The following is a 24620-nucleotide window of genomic DNA, read 5'->3' on the forward strand; positions in this document are numbered from 1 at the left end:
GTCACGTTAGTTATATAATCCATAGTTCTATTCAAATATGAGAATAGAAAAGACATTCAGCTGAACTTTTCCTGTATTTGTTGAGAACATCGGAGGATGGCCCAAGTTTCTCTTAGCACTGTCAGCACAGCTGGAGGGGAACATACTGCACAGAAACTAACCAAAGATAGAAAAAGAGGCAGCTGGACGTGTTTGTTGATTTATTTGTTTAAATCAACGGAATTGGAAGCTCTGGGTTTGGGGGGGTTTGGTCTTTTCAGAAGGCATATAAGTATTTAAACTGATAGACCAGCAACAGAAACTGAACAGAAAGGCAAGAAAATGAAAGACCTTGGCATTTCAGCAGAAAATGAGGTTGTGCAATATTCTGATAGCCATGCCAAACATGACAGATACATCTCACTGGGTCCAGCTGCATAAAGAAAACTGGAACAGAGTTTGGTATTTGCCTCCTGCTCTGTCCCATTAGGGAAGTCCTTCTTGATAATGTTGATTGCTTCCAATAAATGTGACTGGGGTTGGGGCTGATCTGGCAGTAATAAACTTGTCTAAAAGAATCTATATTTTTTGCTGGTCAGTTGTCAAATAGTTTAACTGTCCTGTTTCTCACACTATTCTTTCTGTGCTACCCTTTCCCTCACTCCAGCTTCTTTACATCTCTCATAGATAGAGCAAGCAGTTAACAATATCATACAGATTCTGAAGTAAATATAAGTATTTAGCAAAATAATCTATGGAATTTTTTAATACAGTATGTACACTATTATACTTAGCAACTGTAGACACAAGTCTTAGTAGTAACTACTGTACATACTACATAAGTATGAGGCCCATATTCATTACTGGGTAATTCAAATCTGGATAAAATCTGTTATCATTACAGAAACAAAAGACAAATACTTTTTCCCTTACCCATCTACCTAGGATTCTCCCCTCCTCTTATCCAGGGGTTTTAGATTCTTCTATTGGGACTCTTCCTCCTCTTAACACTGCTCTCGGAAGTCGGCACACTCTTCTTTTGACCTGCAACACTACATCAGGATCCTCTCTCCTTTTGCAACTAGGAATTTTACACTTATTTAAAACACTTTTCAAAATCTGTGACTTCTCTTCAGAGACTCCCAGCTTTGGTTGATGGAACCTGCCCTCATTCTCAGTGGACGCCAGCCACTATCTTCTCACCCCTACTTTTTCTTTAGCAAACAAGAGGCATAAGGGCCAAGAAAACAACAGAACAAATGATCCACAAACTCTAACATGGCAGAAACAGAGCAAATCATATTCAAATATTCTTCAAAATCTTTTATTTTGTCCTCACACACTAATCCAGCATTACTGATTCTATATCTGCTCTGCTCTGCTTTGCTGACACAAAAAGAGGCAAAAGACCACTATTATCAACTTCTCCTTTGTCCATGGCCCAGGTCAGTATCTTCTACCCTGCTCCTTAGGAATCCTGTGATTCCTGCTGGCAAGAGAAGATGGTGAAGAAGTCAGGAAAGCAAAGATGAAAATGGAATAAAAAACATAGCAGACATGATAAAACATAGGGCCAAAACATTTTTTTTTTAGATTAGTGATAAGAGGAAATGCAAAAGTGGCACTGTGATACTCAATGGTGAAGAGGAAGAATATGTAGAAGCTGACAAAGATAAGGCTGAATTGCTTAACAAATATTTCTATTTTGTGTTCACTGCTGAAGCACTGGGAGCAAGACCATAGATGACAAAGGAAATAGGGCTGGAAGCGTGGTAGACCCTGATCAATTTTCAGAGGATTGTGTTCATGAGGAGCTAGCTAAGCTAAAGGTGGACAAAGCGATTGGGCCAGATAGTATACATCCAAGGGTAATGAAGGAACTTAAGGAAATTCTGGTGGCTTCACTGGCTAACCTTTCCACTGTTTCGCTAAAGTCAACAGTGGTACCAGAGGACTGGAGAAGAAAAGATGTGGTCCCTCTCTACAAATGTGGAAGTAAGAAAGAAGTAGGGAACTACAGGCCCATAAGTCTGACATCTGTGGTAAATTAAAAGAGAATAGTGAAGTTTCTGAAATCCAGTGAATTAAAGGACCTGAGACAACATGAATTCTCTAGAGGCAGGTATTGTCAGACAAATCTGATCAATTTCTTTGACTAGGTGACCAGAGAATTTGATAGAAGGACTAAACTAGATGTGGTGTATTTAGATTTTAGGAAAGTCTTTGACAGTGATGAGTCTAGCAGTATCCCAGGATTCCTGACCTGTGAGTTTAGGGAGAGTTCATACTTCCCAAAAGATATTTGAAATCAGGTATTTGCCTACTTGTACTCTATAATGAATGCCTTAGCATTTAGTGTGCGCTAATCTTTAGCGCCTTAATAAAAGGATCCCATAATCTCTGTTTTGTTTGGGTTCAGGTAGAGATTGTTGTTGTTTGCCCTTTCCTGAGTTGCGGTTAGACAGGCAGTCAATTTGCTCAAAACTGTGGATAGATCTGGTTCAATGGGCATAAGTAGTTACACATTATCAGCATAGTTATAGAATTTTGTGTCCATTGACTGAAGCAGCTCAGCTAGAGGCTTAAGCTAGATATCATCTTCATTTTTAAATCTTTTATTGAAAGTTTTATAATTACATACAAAGGTACATTATACCTTGCAAATGATACAAGCAAAATCATAGATGCAACCTGGAAACAACAAGCACTTATGTATAATGTAAAAATGAGATTATATGAAGCCATAAATAGCAACTGACAAATTCTTATGGAGACCCATTAGAGTTGTTTACAGCACCATCGTCAAGAAATACTGAATATGTAAAGTTTATATTCGATATTATTTAAACAGTTGGAACATGTAGAACATTAGTCGAGAGAAGAAATATTTAATAAGGCTTAAGATAGATATGAAATAGTGTGCACTTACAGAGTTGCACCGTTGCTTTGCTGCTACTCACTCACAAAAGTGATAGTATTCTATATGCAAATTATAGGCACCCAGTTATATAATTGTCTTTTATAAAAACATGTATGGTGGGATGTTATTACATCTTAAATCCCCTTTGGACCGATATAAAAGCCTTATTATGACTGGGGTAGCCATACAGATGGTTACTCGTAATTGGAAAAATTGCAATCACCTTAATTTTCCTTTTTGGTGGGCAAATTTATGCCTCTGCTACAGGTATGAGAAAATGAATGCTGATATGTTGGGGCATAGCCCATTATTTAATTTGATTTGGGGCCCATTGACGTCTTTTATTATTTCGTTATAATTGTCTTTTTATCTTTAGTTTTTTGTGGAATTACCGTATTTTCACGTAGATAACGCGCACCCATGTAAAACGCGCACACGGGCATAGCGTGCAAAAAACACAAATTTATGTACAGAAATTTTTATATACCGCGCACACCCGTATACCGCGCATGCTGCCCGACTCTCCTTTCGCCCGCCCCGACTCTCCTCTGGTCACCCCGACTCTCCTTTCGCCCGCCCCGACTCTCCTCTCCCCCTTGAAGTCCTGTCCCCAACCTGAAAGCCTGATGCCCCCCCGACGTCCGATTCACCCCCTCCACAGGACCGCTCGTACCCCCACCCCGAAGGACTGCTCGCACGCACCCGCACCCCCACCCCGAAGGACCGCTCGCACGCATTCCCACCCGTACCCGCACCCCCACCCTGAAGGACCGCTCGCACCCCCACAGCCTCCCGACTCCCCCATCATGTAGAAGCTCCTACCGGTGTCCTGCTGCTTCCTCTTGGCGGTCCCGACTCCCCAACACGATCGGGGCAAAAAGGAGCCCAAGCCCTCTTGCCCCCCCCCCGACTCCCCGACACGATCGGGGAAAAAAAGGGAGCCCAAGCCCTCTTGCCCCGCCGACTCCCCAACTCCCCGACAATATCGGGCCAGAAGGGAACCCAAGTCCTCCTGGCCCTGGCGACACCCCCCCTCTAGTTGTTCGGGCCAGGAGGGAGCCCAAACCCTGCTGGCCACGGCGACCCCCTACCCCCACCCTGCACTACATTATGGGCAGGAGGGATCCCAGGCCCTCCTGCCCTCGACGCAAACCCCCCTCCCCCAATGACCGCCCCCCCAGAACCTCCGACCGCCCCCCCAACCGACCCGCGACCCCCCTGGCTGACCCCCACGACACCCCCACCCCCCTTCCCTGTACCTTTGTGTAGTTGGCCGGACAGACAGGAGCCAAACCCGCCTGTCTGGCAGGCAGCCAACGACGGAATGAGGCCGGATTGGCCCATCCGTCCCAAAGCTCCGCCTACTGGTGGGGCCTAAGGCGCCTGGGCCAATCAGAATAGGCCCGGGAGCCTTAGGTCCCTCCTGGGGGCGGGGCCTTGGGCACATGGTCGGGTTGGGCCATGTGCCTCAGGCCCCGCCCCCAGGTGGGACCTAAGGCTCCTGCGCCTATTCTGATTGGCCCAGGCGCTTTAGGCCCCACCAGTAGGTGGTGCTTTGGGACGGATGGGCCAATCCGGCCTCATTCTGTCGTTGGCTGCCTGCCGGACAGGCGGGTTTGGCTCCCGTCTGTCCGGCCAACTACACAAAGGTACGGGGAAGGGGGGTGGGGGTGTCATGGGGGGTCGGCCAGGGGGGTCGAGGGTCGGCTGGGGGGGCGGTCGGAGGTTCTTGAGGGGGGCAGTCGTTGGGGGGAGGGGAGTTTGCGTTGAGGGCAGGAGGGCCTGGGATCCCTCCTGCCCTTAATATAGTGCGGAGTGGGGGTAGGAGGTCGCCGTGGCCAGGAGGGTTTGGGCTCCCTCCTGGCCCGAACAACTAGCGGGGGGGGGGGGGGTCGCCAGGGCCAGGAGGACTTGGGCTCCCTCCTGGCCCAATATTGTCGGGGAGTTGGGGAGTAGGCGGGGCAAGAGGGCTTGGGCTCCCTTTTGCCCCGATCATGTCGGGGAGTCAGGGGGGCAAGAGGGCTTGAGCTCCCTCTTGCCCCGATCATGTCGGAGGTGCCGCGGTTGGCTGGGGCAAGAGGGCTTGAGCTCCCTCTTGCTCCGATCATGTCGGGTGTTGGGACCGCCAAGAGGAAGCAGCAGGACACCGGTAGGAGCTTCTACATGATGGGGGGGGTCGGGAGGCTGTGGGGGTGCGAGCGGTCCTTCAGGGTGGGGGTGCGGGTGCGGGTGGGAGTGCGTGCGAGCGGTCCTTCGGGGTGGGGGTGCGGGTGCGTGCGAGCGGTCCTGCGGGGGGGGGGGGGGAATCGGATGTTGGGGGGGAACTATGTAAAAAAATTTTTGTACAACGCGCTCATGTGTATAACATGCAAGGGTATGCGCGGTACGTAAAAACCACGTATAACGCACGCGTTATATGCGAGAAAATACGGTACACACACATCCAAGGTAGGGTGGGTGGTTGGAAAGGGGTGGTGGTATATCTTTGCTTTGTTATGTTTTGTGTCTTGAGATTATAGAAGGGAAGGGAGGGGGTTATTCTTTATGTATTATTATTGACAGATTATAAGTGCTTACTATGGTGGATTAATGATTGTATATACAGTCAAACCTCGGTTTGCAAGTGTTTTGCAAGACAGCGATCCGATATCCCCCCGCAATCCGGCATCCCCCGCTGTGATCCGGCATCCCCCACTCACCCAAACACAATCTCTTACCCCGATCTGGCACCGGCACCAGCACCAGCACCAAAGCACAGGACATGCCGGTGCACGAAGATCCTCCCTCTTTCTTGGGCTGGGCCTTGAGCATCTGTGCATGCTTAAGGCCTTCTAGTTCTTGCTCTCCCAAGCAAGAGGGAGGATCTTCGGGCACCGGCATGTCCTGGGCGTTGGTGCTGGTGCCAGATCAGGGTAAGAGATTGTATTTGGGTGGGTGGGTGAGTGGGGGATGCCAGATCACAGCGGCAGGGGGTGATGTGAGCGGGAGGATGCCAGATCGTGGGGGGGGGGGGGGGGTGTTTGGAGCAGCGCCAGTGGCTTCAGGGGTGGGGGGAACGAATCAAGTTTCAAGTTTATTAGGATTTTATATACTGCCTATCAAGGTTATCTAAGAGGTTTTTACAATCAGGTACTCAAGCATTTTCCCTGTCTGTCCGGGTGGGCTCACAATCTATCTAACGTACCTGGGGCTATGGAGGACTGAGTGACTTGCCCAGGGTCACAAGGAGCAGCGAGGGGTTTGAACCCACAATCCCAGGGTGCTGAGGCTGTAGATCCAACCACTGTGCCACACACTCCTCCTCAATCAAGCGAGTTTCCCTTACTTCCTATGGGGAAACTCGCTTTGATATATGAGTAAATTGGTTTACGAGCATGCTTCTGGAATGAATTATGCTCGTAAACCAAGGTTCCACTGTATATTGTTCTGTACTTTTGTTGGCTTGAAAAATTAATAAAGTTAAAAAAAAAACACATGTATTTTGTTGAATAAATTAATAAACAGTCTTTTTCTGTAGTAAAAAAAAAAACTTTAGAATATAGGACACTTCATAAAACTAACTAGCAATTTCAGAAACTATTTTTTTTTCTGTCAATGCACAATGAAGTTATGAAAATTCTTACCAGAGAACAAAGTCAAAGACAGCAGTCTAGCTGAGTTTAAATGGTTTAGACACATTTATGAAGCACAGATCTGTTAATAACAGTTAACCAAGCCTATTTGGGTGTCTCTACCTCTTGCTTTTCAGAATGAGCAATATGGAACAGACTTTCCCATTGGGATCTGCTGAATGGTTTTGGACTGGCCAATGCTGAAGGCAGAATGCTGAACTTTATGGAACATTTTGTCTGACTTACATTCTTATTTTTCCCTTCTCGTGCTTTTATCTGTAAAATTGTTACTGAAAGGGGCCTTTGTGTCAAGGCCACTAAAATGAGTTTCAACAACTCCAATAATTTTTTTTTTTAATGGTAAAGGAATATAAGCATGGCCTAATTTGAGTGCCTGGATCTAATTCTCTAGCAACTTTATAAAATAGGACTAAAATGAAAAAGGGCTATGATATTTTCCATAAATAGATCCTTATAACACTATAGGGTTCATTTTCAAAAAAATAAAACATCCAAAATGTGGCATAAAAGGGCATATGGATGCTTTTCTCTCTCCAAACCCTTTCAATTCACTATTTCTGAAACCAAGGGCTCCTTTTACTAAGGTGCGCTAACGTTTTTAGCGCACGCACAAAATTACCGTGCGCTAAACCATGCAGTATGCTTCTAGAATAACACCAGCTCATTGCTGGCATTAAGGTCTAGTGCGCCAGACAATTTAGCGTGTGCCAATCAGACCTTAGACTTAGTGGGGATGGGCGGACCCGCTATGCCTAAGGCCTGATTGGTCCAGGCTTCTAGAGCCTGGGCCAATCAGGCCTTAGGCTTTGGCGGGATGGGCCGGGAAGGGGCGGGCCCGCCTCATTTCGACGAGGCGTGCCTGCCGGCTGGACGTGCAAGACCCATCTGGCCGTAAGAACAGGTTTGGTGGAGTGGAGGTTTGGGGGTTGTTAGCGCCGGGGGGGGGTGCGTCTTCGGGCAGGAGGGATTGGACACCCTCCTGCCAGCGATCGATATTGTCGGGGGGGGGAGATCGGTAATGTTGGGGGTGCAGTCGGTAGTGTCGGGGGGGGGGGGCGGTCGGTAGTATCGGGGGGGTGCGTCTTCGTGCAGGAGGGATTGGCACCCTCCTGCCAGCGATCGGACAGGCCGCGGCCCGCTATACTTATAGCGGCAGAGAGATCCCTTGCCGCGATAAGTATAGCGGCCGCGTCTACTTACAATGTAGACCAGCATTTTGCTGGCCTACATTTTAAGCTTCTCCTCTACTAGGGAGACGCGTAGGGCCGCCTAGGTTCGCCTAAGGCCCTTAGACGAGCTTAGGCATCTTGCGGATCTCCCTAGGCTCCCGGAGGTGCCTTCAGGCCTGCCTGGGGAGCATTTTTTTTTTTTTAAACGTGCATCCCGATTGGCTGATTAGACAGCTGTAGGACGCCTACAGCTGCCTAAAATCGGGACGGCACTTTGGAGAATCAGGGCCAAAGTGTCTAAAAATGGAAAGCACTTATCTTATCACGCCCTTCTGGTGGTGGGCTTTTATTATGGACGAGCTGTACTTTATCTTATAAGAAATCCATAGATTGAAGACTCCTGTGTCTTAGGTGTAGTTTGTCAGGGTGATATTCTGTCTGTCCATGTACTTGCTCATGGTTGTCCTTAATTGCTCTTGATTGTAATGTTTTAATGGAACATTCATCTTGATTGGAGTTAACTCTAAAAGACTGACTGCAAGACCTAGATATTGGTGGACGTTTTTTCCTTTGTGTTACATAATTCAGACAACCTGAATCACCATATGATTTTGTCATCTCCTCAACCTTTCCTGAAGATTGGATATTAGGCAAGTCAGTTACTATATTATTGTTAAAACTTTGCTCCATTTGTGACAAATGTTCAGATATATTTAAAGCATTGAAGGCCACTTTTGTCTTGGCTATTATCACCACTCTGCTGCCCGAGACTGGGACTCCTCAGCACTACTAGTGGTTTGACATTGAAAGAACACCAGCGTATGACCCGGCCTGGAGTCATCCCACAGGAATGGACTGAAACCAAAAGAAAAACAGGATTCAAAATCAATCTCACACCTACTGTCAATCAATAAAGTCAGAAATGGCATACGAAAACAATAAGCATTGGTTTTTGTTCAAAACAAAACAAACCAAAACCCCAAATAGTTAAAGAAAAAATAAAGTTCAGTTTTTCTTCTTTGCAACCCAGCAAGAAAATTCTGTCCATGAGCACTGGCTCTCCACAGAGCCCCTAGCTACTGTGCTCCAAGCCTGCCCTCATGCAGGGTAAACTATTAACAAAGTGCTCTGTTCAGTTCTTAGCACTGCTTATAGTTCTTCCATAGAAGCCTCCAGCAGATTTTGGGTAGCACTGCTGGGTGAATTAGGAGTGTCTCATGTTTGTCTTGTCATAACAGCTTTTTAAAGTAGCTATCAAAAATCCCCTCCCAGGATGTTAACAAACCTATCCCCAAAAATGACTACTCCCAGCTTCAAATATTTAAACCCCAAAATAAAGCAGAGCTCAACAAAGAAAGTCCAAACCCAAAAACAAAATCACAGTTTCCAAAAACACAACTCACTGTTGGTTGCAGGTAAGTCATGAACTCCTCATGAAGGCTTCCTTATTAATCCCAAAGGAGTGCCTTCTTTCACGGCATGCCGAATCACCAAGTCTCTAGATTCAAGTGCCTGCATAGGTTGGACTGCTTTTACCTCTGCCTGGACCAGGGGAGACCTACTGGGAGAGAAACCAGATCCTTTCCCCCTAGCTTGCCTCCCTGCTTCTCCCAACTTGCTGCCTTTACTTGCAAAGACCACGCCCTGCTCTAGCTGGGTCAGCAGGAATTACCTCAGCCCTTGGGCTCCACCCGGTGGTGACCTAGATAGCTTCAACCTGAAGAGCACCTAAGCCCACCGGCTCCCCCTGGTAGAAAACCATGGCAGTAACATGACCAAGGCAGAACGGAACCTACTTGGTCACACTATATTGCTCATCTCATGTATATTTTTCTCACACTCTGACTCCACAGCACAGGATAGATTGGAAGTATCATCATTGGAGAAGTTGATTTTAACAAATAATTCTGACAGTTTTCCAGAGGTAGGCTGGTTATCTTTTTCTGTCACATTATGTAAAGACATACATGGAACCCTCATAGCCATGTCTGTGAATCTGTATTCTTGATCATCGCTCCAACATACTGTACTATTTCCACTTAAACGTTCACTGCTCCTCTGATTATTTGTTATGGAAAGACAATCTGGACAATTCTCGAGAGAACTGCTGACTCCAATGGCTTTGATCAAATTCGTATTAATAAATGTATGCATTTCTTTAAGTGTTTTATTCACAATATTTAAGTTGTGTCGAAGCATGGCATTCTGAAAATGCATCATCTCTGTTTCTTTCTGAAGGAACATTCTCTCAGTCTCTAACCTTCCAGAGTTCTCTGTACTGAGAGCCAGGGCTTTATTATTATGTTTTAAGAAGACCTTAAAGCTTGTAGAATTATTGATTATTTTGGTTTTGATTTTAGCTGCAAGAAAAGTATTTAGTTTTGCAATCTTTAAAGGTCCACTCTTCTTCTCTTTCATGCGTGCTCTAACATCTTTCAAAACTGTAATGTTGACTACTTTCAAGTCCCCCATGATATGAGAATGCAGGATTTTCTGAGATGGTGAATCAGACTCTTTGCTTTAATTTCTTCCTCTTGCTCTTCCACATCATCATCCTCTTGCTCCTCCTCTTCGTCATCATCGTCATCATCCTCATCATCATCATCATCTTCCTCCTCATCATCACTTAAGGGCCCCAGGACATTAGCCATGTTAAAATCATCTAAAATCTCTTGGTCACAACCTTCCTCACCCAAGCAGTTCCCATTTAGATCCAGTTTCTCCAGTTCTACCCTGTCCTCTTAGTGCTTCAGCAACAGCCACATCTGCATCGCACTTGATTTCACAGAAGGACAGGTTCAGCTCCTTTAGTTTGTGAAGTCCCTCTTTGATGGACTCTGCGATGGCCAGAGCACCTTTAGATCGTACCAAAGAGCCTCCAAAATTGATCACTTCTACCTGACGAAGTGTTTTCAGGGCCTCAGCCATAGCCACAGCTCCACGGTTTGTGAAGGTGTTGTCATTCAAATTGATTATCCTCAGCAATGGGTTGGCTTGGAAAGACTCAGCCAGTGCACTGATACCAGCATGATTAATATCATTTTGTGGCATGTGTACTTCTTCTAGAGTTCCAATTACCTTAAATGCTTCAGCCAATGCTGTGGCACTATCATTCTCCAGGCGGTTTCTCCCAGCCACAAACACTTTCAGAGTCAGTGGCTTGCCAAGGGCTCTGGACTTCTTGTGACATATTGACAAAGAATCTGCTAGGATCTCATCTGGACCAAAAGCATTATCACTTAAATCCAAGTCCAGCAGCTGAGCCCCAGCAATGATGAGTGCTTCTCTCAGGGAGATCAATGCTGGTGGTATCTCAGACCTCAGACTCCCAGTACCCAAGAAAAATCTACCATACCATCATATAGGTGAGACCTGCGGGTATAAGGGCTATAGGTGTGGTGTACAGTTGGGTATAGTAGGTTTTTGGTAGATTTTGGAGGGCTCACCATATACTATAAGGGGGCTATGTTGAGATGTGTACCAGGGTCTTTTTTATATGACGTTCACTGCAATGCCCCTTGAGGCTCCCCACTGTTCCTTTGGTATGTCTATGTAGCCAGTCTATTAAAAATGTTTGGCCCCTCCTACATGTTTTGTGCATTTTTCTTTGGAACATGTTTTTCTTTGAAAATGGTTCTAAAAGAGGGATGCACATCTGGAAAAATAGCCATTTTTGAAAACAAGAAGCTAGACGTTCTGCAGTTTTGAAAATGGGCATGTTTGGTACTGGATTTTTGTACATCCTTCTGCAAAACACTCAAACTCAGATTTGGACAGCATATAAGAAAATGCCCTTCCACATATATCAATAGTATGACCTGATATAAAGGAATGACACTTCTCTGATCTGTCTCTATTTTTCTAACTCTGTTATTAACATGGACTCCTAGATACTCTGTCTCAGGATTCTGTTTTTCATTATTACCACTCTCTCCAGCCGCCACTTCTCCACCAGTCAATGAAATATTAATAACTGTCTTTGCCTCATGTTCCTACCCAACATCATATCCTCATTACACTAAGGCAAACCACAAAACCCCTATTGAGGAGCTTTGTCATTATGCCGTCAATCCCTCAAGCATCTGAGTGCCCCTTGCTAGTTTTAATTGCTTCCTCTCAAATTCCTACCTCCCCTGCAGAATGGTTTTAATAGCAATTGATAAAATCCTCAACTTTTACTCAATGAGAAACTTAAAATGGTGCTGCCTTGAAGGCAAAGTAGAAACAACAAAGCGAACAAAGGAATGTATCCTATAAATCACTCGGGAGTCTCAAAAATAAAGTTTTTATCACCCTAGTTGACATTTCAACAAATATACCACAAGACTTATGGATGCAATGGATTAATGATTCTCATGCCATGTTTTTACCCCAACTTATTTATTTATTTATTCAGCTCGTCCTCCCAAAAGAGCCCAGAATGGGTTACAAAGGTACATTCACAGATATTTTTGGCAGACATAGCTTAGAAGAATTTGCGACATTTATAGAAGATTTTTGAAGTTCAATTACCAATAAAATGATCAAAGAATGCACAGTGCTAAAACAAAGAGATGTCATGACCAATGTTCCCTCTAAGGATTGATGAGGTGTGTGCAAAAAAAAATATGCATGAGCGACAAGTTACATACTCCACAAATTTATGAGCAGGTGCGGAGGACGAGTGCCCGTGAGATTGTGGGAGGGTTAAATACTCAAAACTTAGAGGAATAACAATTTACTTAAAGTTTTTGCTTCGCCAGCTTTCTGGTATCTTTATATACAGTGGCGTACCTAGCATATGTAACACCCGGGGCCCATCATTTTTTGGCACCCCCCTCCTCCCATCTGTACGAAAAACATGATTTTTAGTAACAAGCCACACGTCACACATGAGTACCTAGGAAAAGGCAGCATTTTACATATTGCAGTGAGCAGTACATCAATACACTCATTGTAAAACTAAACAAGCCATTCCAGCACAGATTAATCCTACACCGTCAATACTAACAGAAAACCATGTCTTTCGAACACACAGAAAACACCTTTGCCTAGTATGGAATATGTCATCACAAACGAACCCCTCCCCCTTTTACAAAACTGTAGTGTGGATTTTAGCCACGGTGGTAACAGCTCTGATGCTCATAGAATTCTGAGCATCAGAGCTGCTACCACCACGGCTGGCGCTAAAAAATGCTCCACAGTTTTGTAAAAGGGGGGATAAAATAGAAATACACAGCTTCAACGCTCTAGCGCAGGGTGCCCAAACTTTTTGGGCTTGCGAGCTACTTTAAAATGACCAAGTCAAAATGATCTACCAACAATAAAATTAAAAAACACAAAGCACACTATACGCTGAGAAAATGTTAATTATCATTCCTAATCTGGGTTTTTTCAAAGAGGTCAAGGCAGATGACTCTATGCATTGTCACCTCAGTAACAACCATACAAAAATAGACAAATATACCCCCCTTCCTTTTTATTAAACCACAAGAGCAGTTTTTAGTGCAGTGAACTGTGCTAAATGCCCAGCGCTGCTCTCGACGCTCATAGGTTCCCTGCACTAAAAAACATTATTGCGGTTTCGTAAAAGGGGGCCATAGTGCAAAATATAGACATCATATATAAATTCAGACACATTTTGATCACTAAATTTAAAATAAAATCATTTTTCCTACCTTGTCTGGTGATTTCATGAGTCTCTGGTTGCACTTTCATCTTCTGACTGTGCATCCAATCTTTCTTCCCTTCTTTCAGCCTGTATGCTTCCTCTCCTCCAGACCTCATTCCCTCCCCTAACTTTTTCTTCCTCTCTCCCTGCCCTTTCTTTCTTTTTTCTCTCTTGATGCCCCCTTTCTTTCTTTCTTTCTTTCTCCCTACCTTCCACAAAGCCACTGCTGCCACCATCGGGGGAAACAGGCCCCAAAGCCACCGCTGCGGCTGCCCCAAGCTCTCTCTGCTTCCCACCGTCGGGCCGACCAGCATTCCCCCGACGTCAATTCTGCCGTCGGAGAGGAAGTTCCGCCCAGCCAGGCAGCGATTGGATGGCCCGAACTTCCTCTCTGACGGCAGCCTTAGGCGGGGTGCATAGCCAGCCAAATCCGAACCTGGCCTGCTGTGCACCCCCCCTAAGGCTGCACCCGGGGCGGACCAACCCCCACCCCCTCCTTGGTACGCCACTGAAGACGTGGCGGCGGCTCCTCTCACGATCCCCACCTGCTTCGGAAGTGCGTCGGCAGTGCGTCGGGGATCTTACTATGCAGTCCTCAGTTTCCCACTACAGTATTTTAGTGAGCGACATGAGAAAAATTATGAGCGACGCCAATGAAAATAGTGAGCGATCGCTCATGCGCTCAGCTTAGAGGGAAGATTGGTCATGACATTACTATCCCCCCAACACACACTTTTACAAAACCGTAGTGCGGTTTTTATCACCGGCCATGATGGTAACAGCTCCGACGCTCATAGGAATTCTATGAGCATTGGAGCTGTTACCACCGCTGCCGGTGCTAAAAAAATGCACTATGGTTTTGTAAAAGGGGGAGTATTTCAGCAATATAAAATGACAAAAATGTCCTTTCTAACCTCCCTAAGCTTCCCTCACTCCCCCCCAATATCAACCCACACTAAAGGCCACCAACTGGACATTGTATCACTGACCAATTCACATTCAACAAACCCTACGATCCGATTGATATCAGAAACCTGGTCAGACTCACTTTGGTCCGACCACAAAATATGCAACTTCGAATTGGAATGGCAACAGACACCAAACACGAGGAAAGTTAAACACAAACCCACTCTATTCAAAACAAGCAGAGGCAAACTCAACCCAGTAGAATTCTGGTCTCACTATGACATTATCCACAACCACAACGAGGATCCCAACCTCTTCATGAACTCCTGGATCTCCACCAGCACCCAAATCCTAAACGAAATGGCCCCACTGAAGAAAAGAAGGTTCAGATCTAGAAACCTATCAGGCTGGTTTGACTCAGAACTCCTTGGGATAAAGAGAGAATTAAGAAGATTAGAAAGGAAATGGATAAAGCTAGGAACACCAGAATCCAGAGACGCCTGGCGCCAAATGCTAGCTAACTACAAAAACACCATCGCTAAAAAGAAAAAAAACCTTCTACGCCAACATTATAGGCAACACCTCCTTAAACAGTAGCAAATTATTCAAACTTGTCAACGACACCCACCCCTACACAAACCCAGTAGAAGATTCCACGATCACAGCACACGGCCTGGCCGATTTCTTCAACTCAAAAATAGCTAAATCAAGACTTGCCCTCCCAAACTCACAAGACTCCCACTGGAACTACACCATCCTCCAGGACCCTGACTCCTCTTCTAAAGCCAACATGAGCTGGTCCAACTTCAAGGAAACAGACTGGCTATCGTTCATCAAGTACTACAACAAATATACAAAATCTTACTGCAAATTAGACCCCTGCCCCCCCAACGTGATGAAATCTGCCTCCATTAGCTTCAAAACCGACCTTCTAAGCTGGATCAATCTACAACTATCCGTTGGGAAATTCCCAGAAGACCTAGGCCAAATTATTATTAACCCTATAAAAAAGAACAAAAAAGAAGCGACCAACAACATCGCCAACTACAGACCCGTCGCTAATATACCTCTGTCTGCCAAATTAATGGAAGGCCTGGTAAATGCTGACCTAAACAAATACTTAGACAAATTCAACCTACTACATACCAACCAATCTGGTTTCAGACCTGGCTTCAGCACTGAAACTATAATGGCCTCCCTTCTAAACTTCCTACACTCCCTTCTCAGTCAAGGCTCCAACGCTTTGATCCTCCAACTGGATCTAAGCAGCGCCTTTGACCTAGTTGACCACTCCATCATGCTGCACTGTCTAGAGTCAATAGACATCTCAGGAAACACCCTTACCTGGTTCCGGGGATTTCTCGAGCTCAGGTCTTATCAAGTACTTAAAGATGATAATCTCTCCTTCAGCTGGAACAACAACTGTGGACTCCCCCAAGGCTCCCCGCTCTCACCGACCCTTTTTAATATCTACCTCATCTCATTGGGACACCTATTACAGAGCTTAAATCTCACCTTCCACATCTATGCTGACGATATCACCATCGTACTTCCATTATCCGATATTTCTCTGAGTTTCATCACTTACCTATCCAATATCCTAAACCAAATTGAACTCTGGATGAAGGCCTACAAACTCAAACTGAACACAGAAAAAACCAAATTTTTCTTAGCCTCTCCCATCGAGCAGATAAAAGATAACAAGATCCACATGAATGGCAAAGATTACGAAATTGATCAATCTATTAAAATACTAGGGGTTACCCTTGACAGACACCTAACACTAGAAAAACACACTGACCTAATGTTCAAAAAATGTATCTCTACCCTATGGAAACTTCGCACCATCAAAAAATTCTTCGATGAATCATCCTTTTGTCTACTAGTACAAGCCTCCATCTTGAGTACTCTGGATTACTGCAACATCATATTCTTGGGAGCATACAAAAAGTCCCTCCAAAAGCTAAGATTAATCCAAAACAATGCCGTCCGTCTCATCTTCGGACTCAAGAAATGGAAACATATCTCTCCATACCTCCAAAAACTCCACTGGCTACCAGTAGAATCCAGAATACTCTTCAAGTTTGCCTGCATCAGCTTCAAAGCGATTTTCGGAATGCTACCAACCTACCTAGCCTCCCAATTCCTCACCTACTGTCCAAAAAAGACCTCCCGCAGAACAAACCTCTTTACCTACCCATCCCTGAAATCATGCCACTACAAGAAGTACCTAAACAGAATGCTTTCCTTCCAGGCAGCTCAACTGAACACATGGCTAGCAAAACCAATATTTGAAGCCACATCATATGTGGACTTCAGAAAATCTCTGAAGACCCGCCTCTTCAACACCACCTAAACTCTCCCCCTACCAATTATAAACCACATCGAAAGTCCTTTTCCCCTCCCCCAACGTCCTATGCTGTACCTCTCTTACGCTTATCATATATATCTAGCTGTAAACAGCACTGATCCATAGTAACTGTTCATATTGTATCATCCTATAACTTAGTATAACATCCTGTATCTGATTGTAAACATCCTATAACTGTTCTCTTGTCAATATCTTGAACCTTACTGTAATCACCCCAGTACCCACCCACCTTGTATTTTCCTGCATTTTATTGTAAACATCCTGTAACCGGTCTCTTGTTAATATCTTGTACCTTCTGTAAACACCCCAGTACCTCATTGTAAACACACTGTAACTGTTTTTTCGTGTTAACCTTTCTGTAAACACCCCAGTACCCTGTACCTCATTGTAAACACACTGTAACTGTTTTTTCGTGTTAATTTCGTACCTTATTGTAACCACCCAGTACCTGCTCACTTTGTATTATCCTGTATCCTTCTGTTAACACTGTACTCCCTCTAGACACGACTTCACTGTAAACCGCTTCGAACTTAGGGTATAGCTGTATATAAGAAATAAATTATTATTATTATTATATTTACTGTATGTTATGTACCATTATATATATATGATTGTGTTGTAAACTGCTGTTAAACTTATGATTTTATTGTAAACTGCTGCGATGCCTTTTAGACCATTTCAGCAGTATATCAAGCACCAATAAATAAATATATCTGCCATAAACAATTATTTGTGAAACAATGGTCTAGATACATTAACATTATACCATTTACAATAAGCCTAAACTCTTTTTAGCATTTAATTCTTGACAAAAGTCTTCTGCTACAGAGCTTTCTCAGACATGAAAGCCATCCCTCCCCTCTCTCTGAGCCCAGGACCTGTTTGCTTCTAATCACATGACCAGGCATTTAAAAGTTCTTTGCTGCCTCAGATATTTCTTTTTTTGTGGGGACGTGAGCAGCTTTATTTATACTCACAGTTTAACCTTGCTGCCTTCCCCTTATACAACTGTACCCTTTGCATGAGACACCATAGTCCTTTCCAGTCTCAGCAAAGCTTCATACGCCTAGTCCTAGGAACCTTCCCCCATATTTAGAATATATCTTATGACTACCAAAGAGATCTTACTGAGAAGGTCTTGCTTGCATATTCATCCCAGTGCTTCCCTCTCTTCTCTTCCACTTCTATGGTTCCTGTACATCTCCTCCTCCTGATACTGACACTTCCCAATCTCTCCCTTCACCCCAAACCACTGAACCACCACCATCATGTCACTCAATTTTTGAATTCATCATCTCATTCTCTTCTTGTCTACTATTTTATTTTATCTTTTTTGCATTTTTTTATATTTTATTAGTTACTGTAATAGGTTTTGCAGTGTAAGATTGTAATTCGCTACTTGTACGTCTTTTATTAATTTTGGATATTTTATTTAATCTGCATAGAATTGTTGGATATGTGGAATATAATTTTTTTAAATAAATAAATACTCTCTTCTCAGCTCTAAAGCTTCAACACTTTCTCCCACGTATTCAGCAATCCCCGTTCTTCCTATGTGCATTTTATCCACAATGTTGCTGATCCTCTCCTCTCCCCTAATACCTCCCCTATTTCTGCCCCTTTTCTTGCTCTCCACCGGAGACATCAATCCCAATCCTGGTCTTCCAATCAACTATCACCCTACTCATGTAGATCACACCGTAATGTCACCAATCTTAATTCTGTTCCCTTCCTTCCTTGCCCTTATCACGTGCCCTGTGGAATGCCTGCTTTATCTCCAACAAGCTTGCCTACATCCATGACTTATTTATCTCTCGATCCCTCCACCTGTTTGCACTAACTGAGACCTGGATCAACCCTGAAGACTCTGCCTCAGCTGCATCCCTATGTCATGGAGGTTACCTTTTTTCCCATATGCCTTGCTCAGCTGGTCATGGAGGTGGTATTGGGATACTACTTTCACCCTCTTATAGATTTCAACCCCTTCTTCCACCTCAATTGCACTGCTTTTCTTCCTTCAAAGTCCATTCCATCTGATTATTGGCTTCTCTACCCTTCCTTGTAGTGGTCATTTACCAACCCCATGATAAGCCCCTTTCTTCCTTTTTCACTGACTTTGATTCCTGGATCTCATTCTTTCTTGAACCTTAATCTCCTTTCCTCATTCTTGGCAATTTTAACATTCATACTGATGACCCCTCCAACTCCTATGCTTCTAGCCTTAACATCCTCATTCAGTCTTCAACTATTGTCCACCAAATGACCACTGCCTTGATCTTGTCCTGTAACTGCTCTATCACAAATTTCTGCACCACAGTTCTTTTACTCTCTGACCATCATCTAATAACTTTTATAACTCCCTACCCCCACCCCAGACCCAGCCGATCTCCACCAATATGCTTAGGAATCTTCAGGCTATTGATCCATGTACTCTCTCCACTGCTATTTCACCCCTCCTCTCTACCACTATACTACACCAGTCTGTAAATGAAGCTGTCTCTTCCTATAATACCACTCACTCCTCTGTTTTAGATACCTTTGCTCCCCAAGCTCTGTAAGGTGTGCCAAACCCAAGCCCTGGCTGAACCTGAAAATCTACTGCTTATGCTCCTTTGCCAGGTCTACTGAACATCTCTACCTCAAATCTTGCACCCTTTGCTGACTTCATATTCTTCCTGACCTCATTTCAGTCTGCTCATTCCCTTGCCAGACAAGACTTCAACACCCGCCTGACTGACTCTCTTAAGATCCAACCCTCACCATCTTTTTATCACACTAAACTCACTACTCAAATGCTCCCACCTCCAACCCCTCCATCAGTTTCCCCCCAGACTATAGCCTATTATTTCTATGACAAGGTTCACAAAATTAACCTTGATTTCTCATCCAAGCCACCTCCATCTCTCCCTCCCCAAGTCCAATCTGTCAATCCTCCCTCAGCCCTTGTCTCCTTTTCCTCTTTTCCTAAAATCACTGAAGAGAAAACTGCGCATCTGTCCTTTTCAAGACTTACTCTCTGCTCCTCTGACCCGATTCCTACGCCTCTACTCAATGCTATCTCTCTTATGGTCACCCCTTCTATCTGGCACATCTTCAATCTATCAGTTTCCACTTTTCACTTTCCCCAATGCCTTCAAAGATGCCGTAATTACACTGCTTCTCAAAAATCCTTCACTGGACCCTACCTACCCTGCCAACTATTGACCAATCTCCCTCCTCCTCTTCTTATCCAAGCTACTTGAACGTGCTGTTCACCACTGTAGCCTGGACTTTCTATATCCCTAGCCATCCTTGACCCACTCCAATCATACTTTCAACCTTTGCACTCTATTGAAACTTCTCTTGCCATAGTCTTCAATGACCTTTTCCTGGCCAGGTCCAATGGCCACTACTCTATCCTCATCCTTCTTGCTTAGAAACTGAAGATCACTGCCTTCTTCTTACCGTGTTGTCCTCACTTGGATTCCAGGGCCCCATTCTTTCCTGGTTTTCTTTCTATCTCTCACATTTTACTTTTAGTGTATGCAGTAGTAGATCCTCTTCCACTGCTCTCCCAGTATTGATTGGACTACCCCAGGGCTCTGTCCTAGAACCTCTTTTCTTCTCTATCTATACTCATTCCCTTGGTACTCTGATTTCCTCCCATGGTTTTCAATATCACCTCTATGCTGATGACTCCAGATCTACCTCTCTAAACCTGAAATCTCTAAAGGAATCCAAGCCTGAGTCTCAGTTTGCTTGTCCAACATTGCTGCCTGGATGTCCTGTCATCACTTAAAACTAAACATGGCCAAGACTGTCATCACTTAAAACTAAACATGGCCATATGCTTCTACCCAAATCTACATCTCTTCCCCCCCCCCTACTCTCTATCTCAGTGGACAACACTCATCCTTCCTATCTTGTCAGCTCCTAACCTTGGTGTCATCTATGACTCTTTCCTTTCCTTCTTTGCCCAAATCCAACAGACTGCTAAAACCTGTCACTTCTTTCTCTATAACATCACCAAAATCTGACCTTTCCTTTCTGAGCACACTACCAAAACATTTATCTACTTCCTTTTCACCTCTCACCTAGACTATTGCAACCTGCTTCCCACTGGCTTCCCACATGACCATCTCTCTCCCCTTCAATCCATTCAGAATGCTGCTGCACAACTTATATTCCATCAGAGTCATTATGCTCACATCACCCATATCATATCATACCATACAGTTTCTTATATCCCACAATTTTTTTTACAAGGAATCATTGTGGCTTATATTACAATACATTTCTAGACCGCAATACCTTCTAGATCGATGCGGTTTACATCATCAAGAGACTGAACACCACAGTGAAATACAAACAAATTATAATCTTCCTTACTTTCCTAGAAATCTTACAAAAAGGGAAGTCTTCATATATGCACTTCCGAAAACTATTGAAATTGAAGAAGCAAACAAAATATGCAGTTCTGAATCCCAGCTAGCAGCTTGATATGCAATTGTTCGGTGCAAAAATTTCTTATAAAGACATCCACACACTGGAGGGAACACAAACACTGAAGTTATCCTTAATGGATGATCCACCTTAAAAAGTGTAAATTGTTCTAATAAATAACCAGGTGCTTGACCATGTACAGCTTTGTAACAAAGAGTCCCAAATTTAAACCAAACTGGCCTCAAATGAAGTTGACTATAATATGGAGTAACATGATCTAATTTTTATAGATCAAAAATTAGACGCACAGCATCATTCTGGATTTTGTGCAATCTATGCAAATTTGACTGAAGACCTGCCAAATGAACTGAATTACAATAATCCAGTATGATAAGTACCAGAGATTGAACTAATATTCTAAATGCAGTTGTACTGAAGAAGGACTTCATTGTACGTAACTTTCAAAGAGTGAAAAATGAATTTTTTGCCATAACATTTGTAAATGGTTTCATGGTTAAATTTCTATCCAAATAAACACCTAGAATTTTGATTTCTGAATGCAGATTCTAGATGGGGGTGGGGGGGTGGGGGTGGGGGGTGGAGATCAGTTATTATGAGGAGGAAAGGTAAGTCTTTAATGTTTTCTGAAATTCAAGTTTTAGGTTTTATTTAAAATTTGATTAATCACTTATCAAAACTTCTAAGCGATATACTATAATTAAAAAAGGGGAAAAGTACATTTAACATATACAGTATTAGATATAATAATTAGAACATAATCTTAAACGCAGACCAAGAAATTACTGGGCACACAGGAACACAATGGAAAAAGGGAAGAACTACAATAGTTAAAGCAAAGTTAATGTCTAAGATAAAAACATTAGGAGGAACAGAATCAGATTTTTTTTAAAATTGTCACTTCACTGACTTCCCATCAACTTCTGTATATAGTTCAAACTCCTCTAATTGACCTACATGTGTAATTCACTCTTTAGCTCCTCAATATCTCTCCTCACTTGTGTCTCCCTATTCTCCTTCCTTTATCATGGGCATTCCAGGGGTGGAGTTGGGTTAAGTACTGACATTCAGCCCTTCACCGCATAAGTTAACTGATTAAATTGGGCAACATAAATAGCAATACTATTTCTAAGTGCTTGGCTTATGTAGTGAGAGGCTGAATATTGACCAACTACAGTATATGTTAGCTGACTCAAAAAAAAAAAAAAAATTGGATATTCAATGTCAAAGCCCAGACCAGGTCAGGCATTGAATAACAGGGTGGTGGTCAGAAAAATGATCACTATGCCGGCTGAATATCATCCGAATTCTACGTAGTGAAAGAGAATGAAGAAAGCTGCCTTTTACAAAGTCAAGAACAGAGACCTGCAGGTCCATCCAGTCTGCCCAACAAGTTCATAGCATACGGTATGATGCAATTTAACAGATGAATACATGAACACCTGTCCTTGCTGTTTTCAAGGCAAACAAAGACTGTAGAATAGAGAATGACATGGGGACAAATTTTTCCCTGTCCCTGCAGGAACTCATTTTCCCATCCAATCCCCGCGAGCTCCATCCTCATCTGCACAAGCCTCAAACACTTTAAAAGCATATGTGTTTGAGGCTTATGCGGTTAAGGCAGAGGAATGGGGCAGAGACAGGGACAGTGACAAAACTCACGGGGATGGGGATAGGGCAATCCTCCTAGCAAAGGTCTTGTTCCCAAACTACCGGAGTTGCCATCGAAGCCTCACTTCAGTCTATCCAGATCTGTCTAACCATAATAAGGGGACAGATCATAGAAGTCTGTCCAGCACAGCCTTTATTACCCAACCACTGGAGTTATCATTGAAGCCCCAGTCTAACCAGCACTGTCTAACCATAACCAGGATACAGACCATAGAGGTTTGGCCTTTTTTCCCCAATTACTGGAGTTGTATTCTAAGTACTGCTAACCCCCCATTAGAAAACTGCGCTAGTGGCTGATTTGTGGCAACGGCACCAAAGCCCATTAATTCCCAAGTATTGGGAGACACTGCAGTAATTGGCTTATTAAAAGAGGGCCTATGTTTTTGTTTTGATTCTGTTTCTATATAATACTATTTTGGTTTATTCCATGCATACTTGAATTCTGTTACCATTATTGTCTCTACCATCTCCCACTGGAGGGCATTCCAGACATCTACCACCCTCTCTGAAAAAAAGTACTTCTTGCCATTATTCTTAAGTTGACCCCCTTGCAACCTCAATTCATGTCCTTTAGTTCTACCACTTCCCCATCTAGGGAAAAGGTTTGTTTGTATATTAATACTTTTCAAATATTTAAATGTCTGCATCATATCACCCCTGCTACTCATTTCTTCTAGGATATAAACATTCAGATTATGACATCTCTTCTCATATGTCTTGTGGTGAACCACATACCATTTTTGTCATTTTTCTCTGAACCACTTAAGTTTTTTTTACATCGTTTGCCAGATACGACCTCCAGAACTGAACACAATATTCCAAGTGGGGTTTCAGCAACCCTTTCTTCTGCTGGTTATACCTCTCTCTATACAGTCTAGCATTCATCTGGCTGTGGCCACTGCCTTATCACATTGTTTTTTCAACTTGAGATCCTCAGAAATTATCACCTCAAGATCCCTCTCGTGTAATGTACTTATCCAAAAAATATTTCCTTTAAATTTGTCACCCTCAATGCATCACTCTGCACATTTTTGCATTAAATTTTAATTGCCAGAATTTAGATCATTATTCCCATTTTTTGACATATCTTCTTATTTTTTCTACCCTCTTCTGGGGTGTCCACTCTGTTATCTTCATATCATATGCAAAAAGGCAAAATTTTCCTTCTATTCTTTTGGCAATGTCCCTCACAAATATATTGAATATAATCAGCCTTAGTCCTGATCCCTGGAGCAGTCCACTACTTACCTTCTTTTCTTGTAAGCAAATTTCATTTACCATCAGCCTCTGTAGTCTGGTGGTCAACCAGTTTAAAACAGCCATATCCCATAAAGTATCTTTAAAAAATACCCCAATAATTCTAAAACACCCAAATATGCCATATATTGTTTCCCTTCCCCATCATCACCCATCATCAGCCAGTGGAATTCATATGGACCAGGGGATGAGCTCTCTCCAATATGGCGCCCTGAAACACTCGCTTCTTACATGCCAACATTTATGGATTTGTCTTTGCCGCTAATATGGCAACTATTTATAATAATTTTTCAGTTTTACTACTCTAAAAATAATGAAGAGCTTCTTACCGCGGACCAGCAAGGTAAATGCTCTAATGCTCATACAATTCCTATGAGTATCTGAGCATTTACGTCGCTGGTCCACTGTAAGAAGTTCTTCTGCAGTTTAGTAAAAGGAGCCCTGTATTATAGATAATGTATAAACTTCTCCAAATGAAAGACCTGATTAAAGATAATTATGAAGGGGTTATAGAAATCTTCAAGATCACAACTCTGAGGCAATAGTATGATTCAATACATATGTGAAGGAAGGTAGTCAATACCATATTGAAGTCACATGTGGAACAATTCCAACAATTCCACAT

At 43.4% G+C, this 24620-nt stretch overlaps 1 protein-coding gene and 1 long non-coding RNA gene across 2 annotated transcripts in view; both read right to left on the bottom strand.

Moving 5' to 3' along the window:
- The window catches only part of LOC117360507, a 152514-nt gene extending 143209 nt beyond the window's left edge, over window positions 1-9305 (bottom strand). Inside the window, exon 1 of the long non-coding RNA XR_004539431.1 lies at window positions 9104-9305. This is a non-coding gene — a long non-coding RNA (uncharacterized LOC117360507). The remainder of the gene's footprint in view (window positions 1-9103) is intronic.
- An 854-nt stretch (window positions 9306-10159) lies between these two features.
- LOC117360407 (ran GTPase-activating protein 1-like) lies at window positions 10160-24012 on the bottom strand. Its single transcript, XM_033944119.1, is given in 3 exon segments — window positions 10160-10441; window positions 10443-11046; window positions 23987-24012. Coding segments are annotated over 3 exon segments (912 nt in total).
- Between the last annotated feature and the right edge of the window lie 608 nt (window positions 24013-24620).

Source organism: Geotrypetes seraphini, chromosome 5 (genome assembly GCF_902459505.1).
Source record: "Geotrypetes seraphini chromosome 5, aGeoSer1.1, whole genome shotgun sequence".
NCBI classification, from domain to species: domain Eukaryota; kingdom Metazoa; phylum Chordata; class Amphibia; order Gymnophiona; family Dermophiidae; genus Geotrypetes; species Geotrypetes seraphini.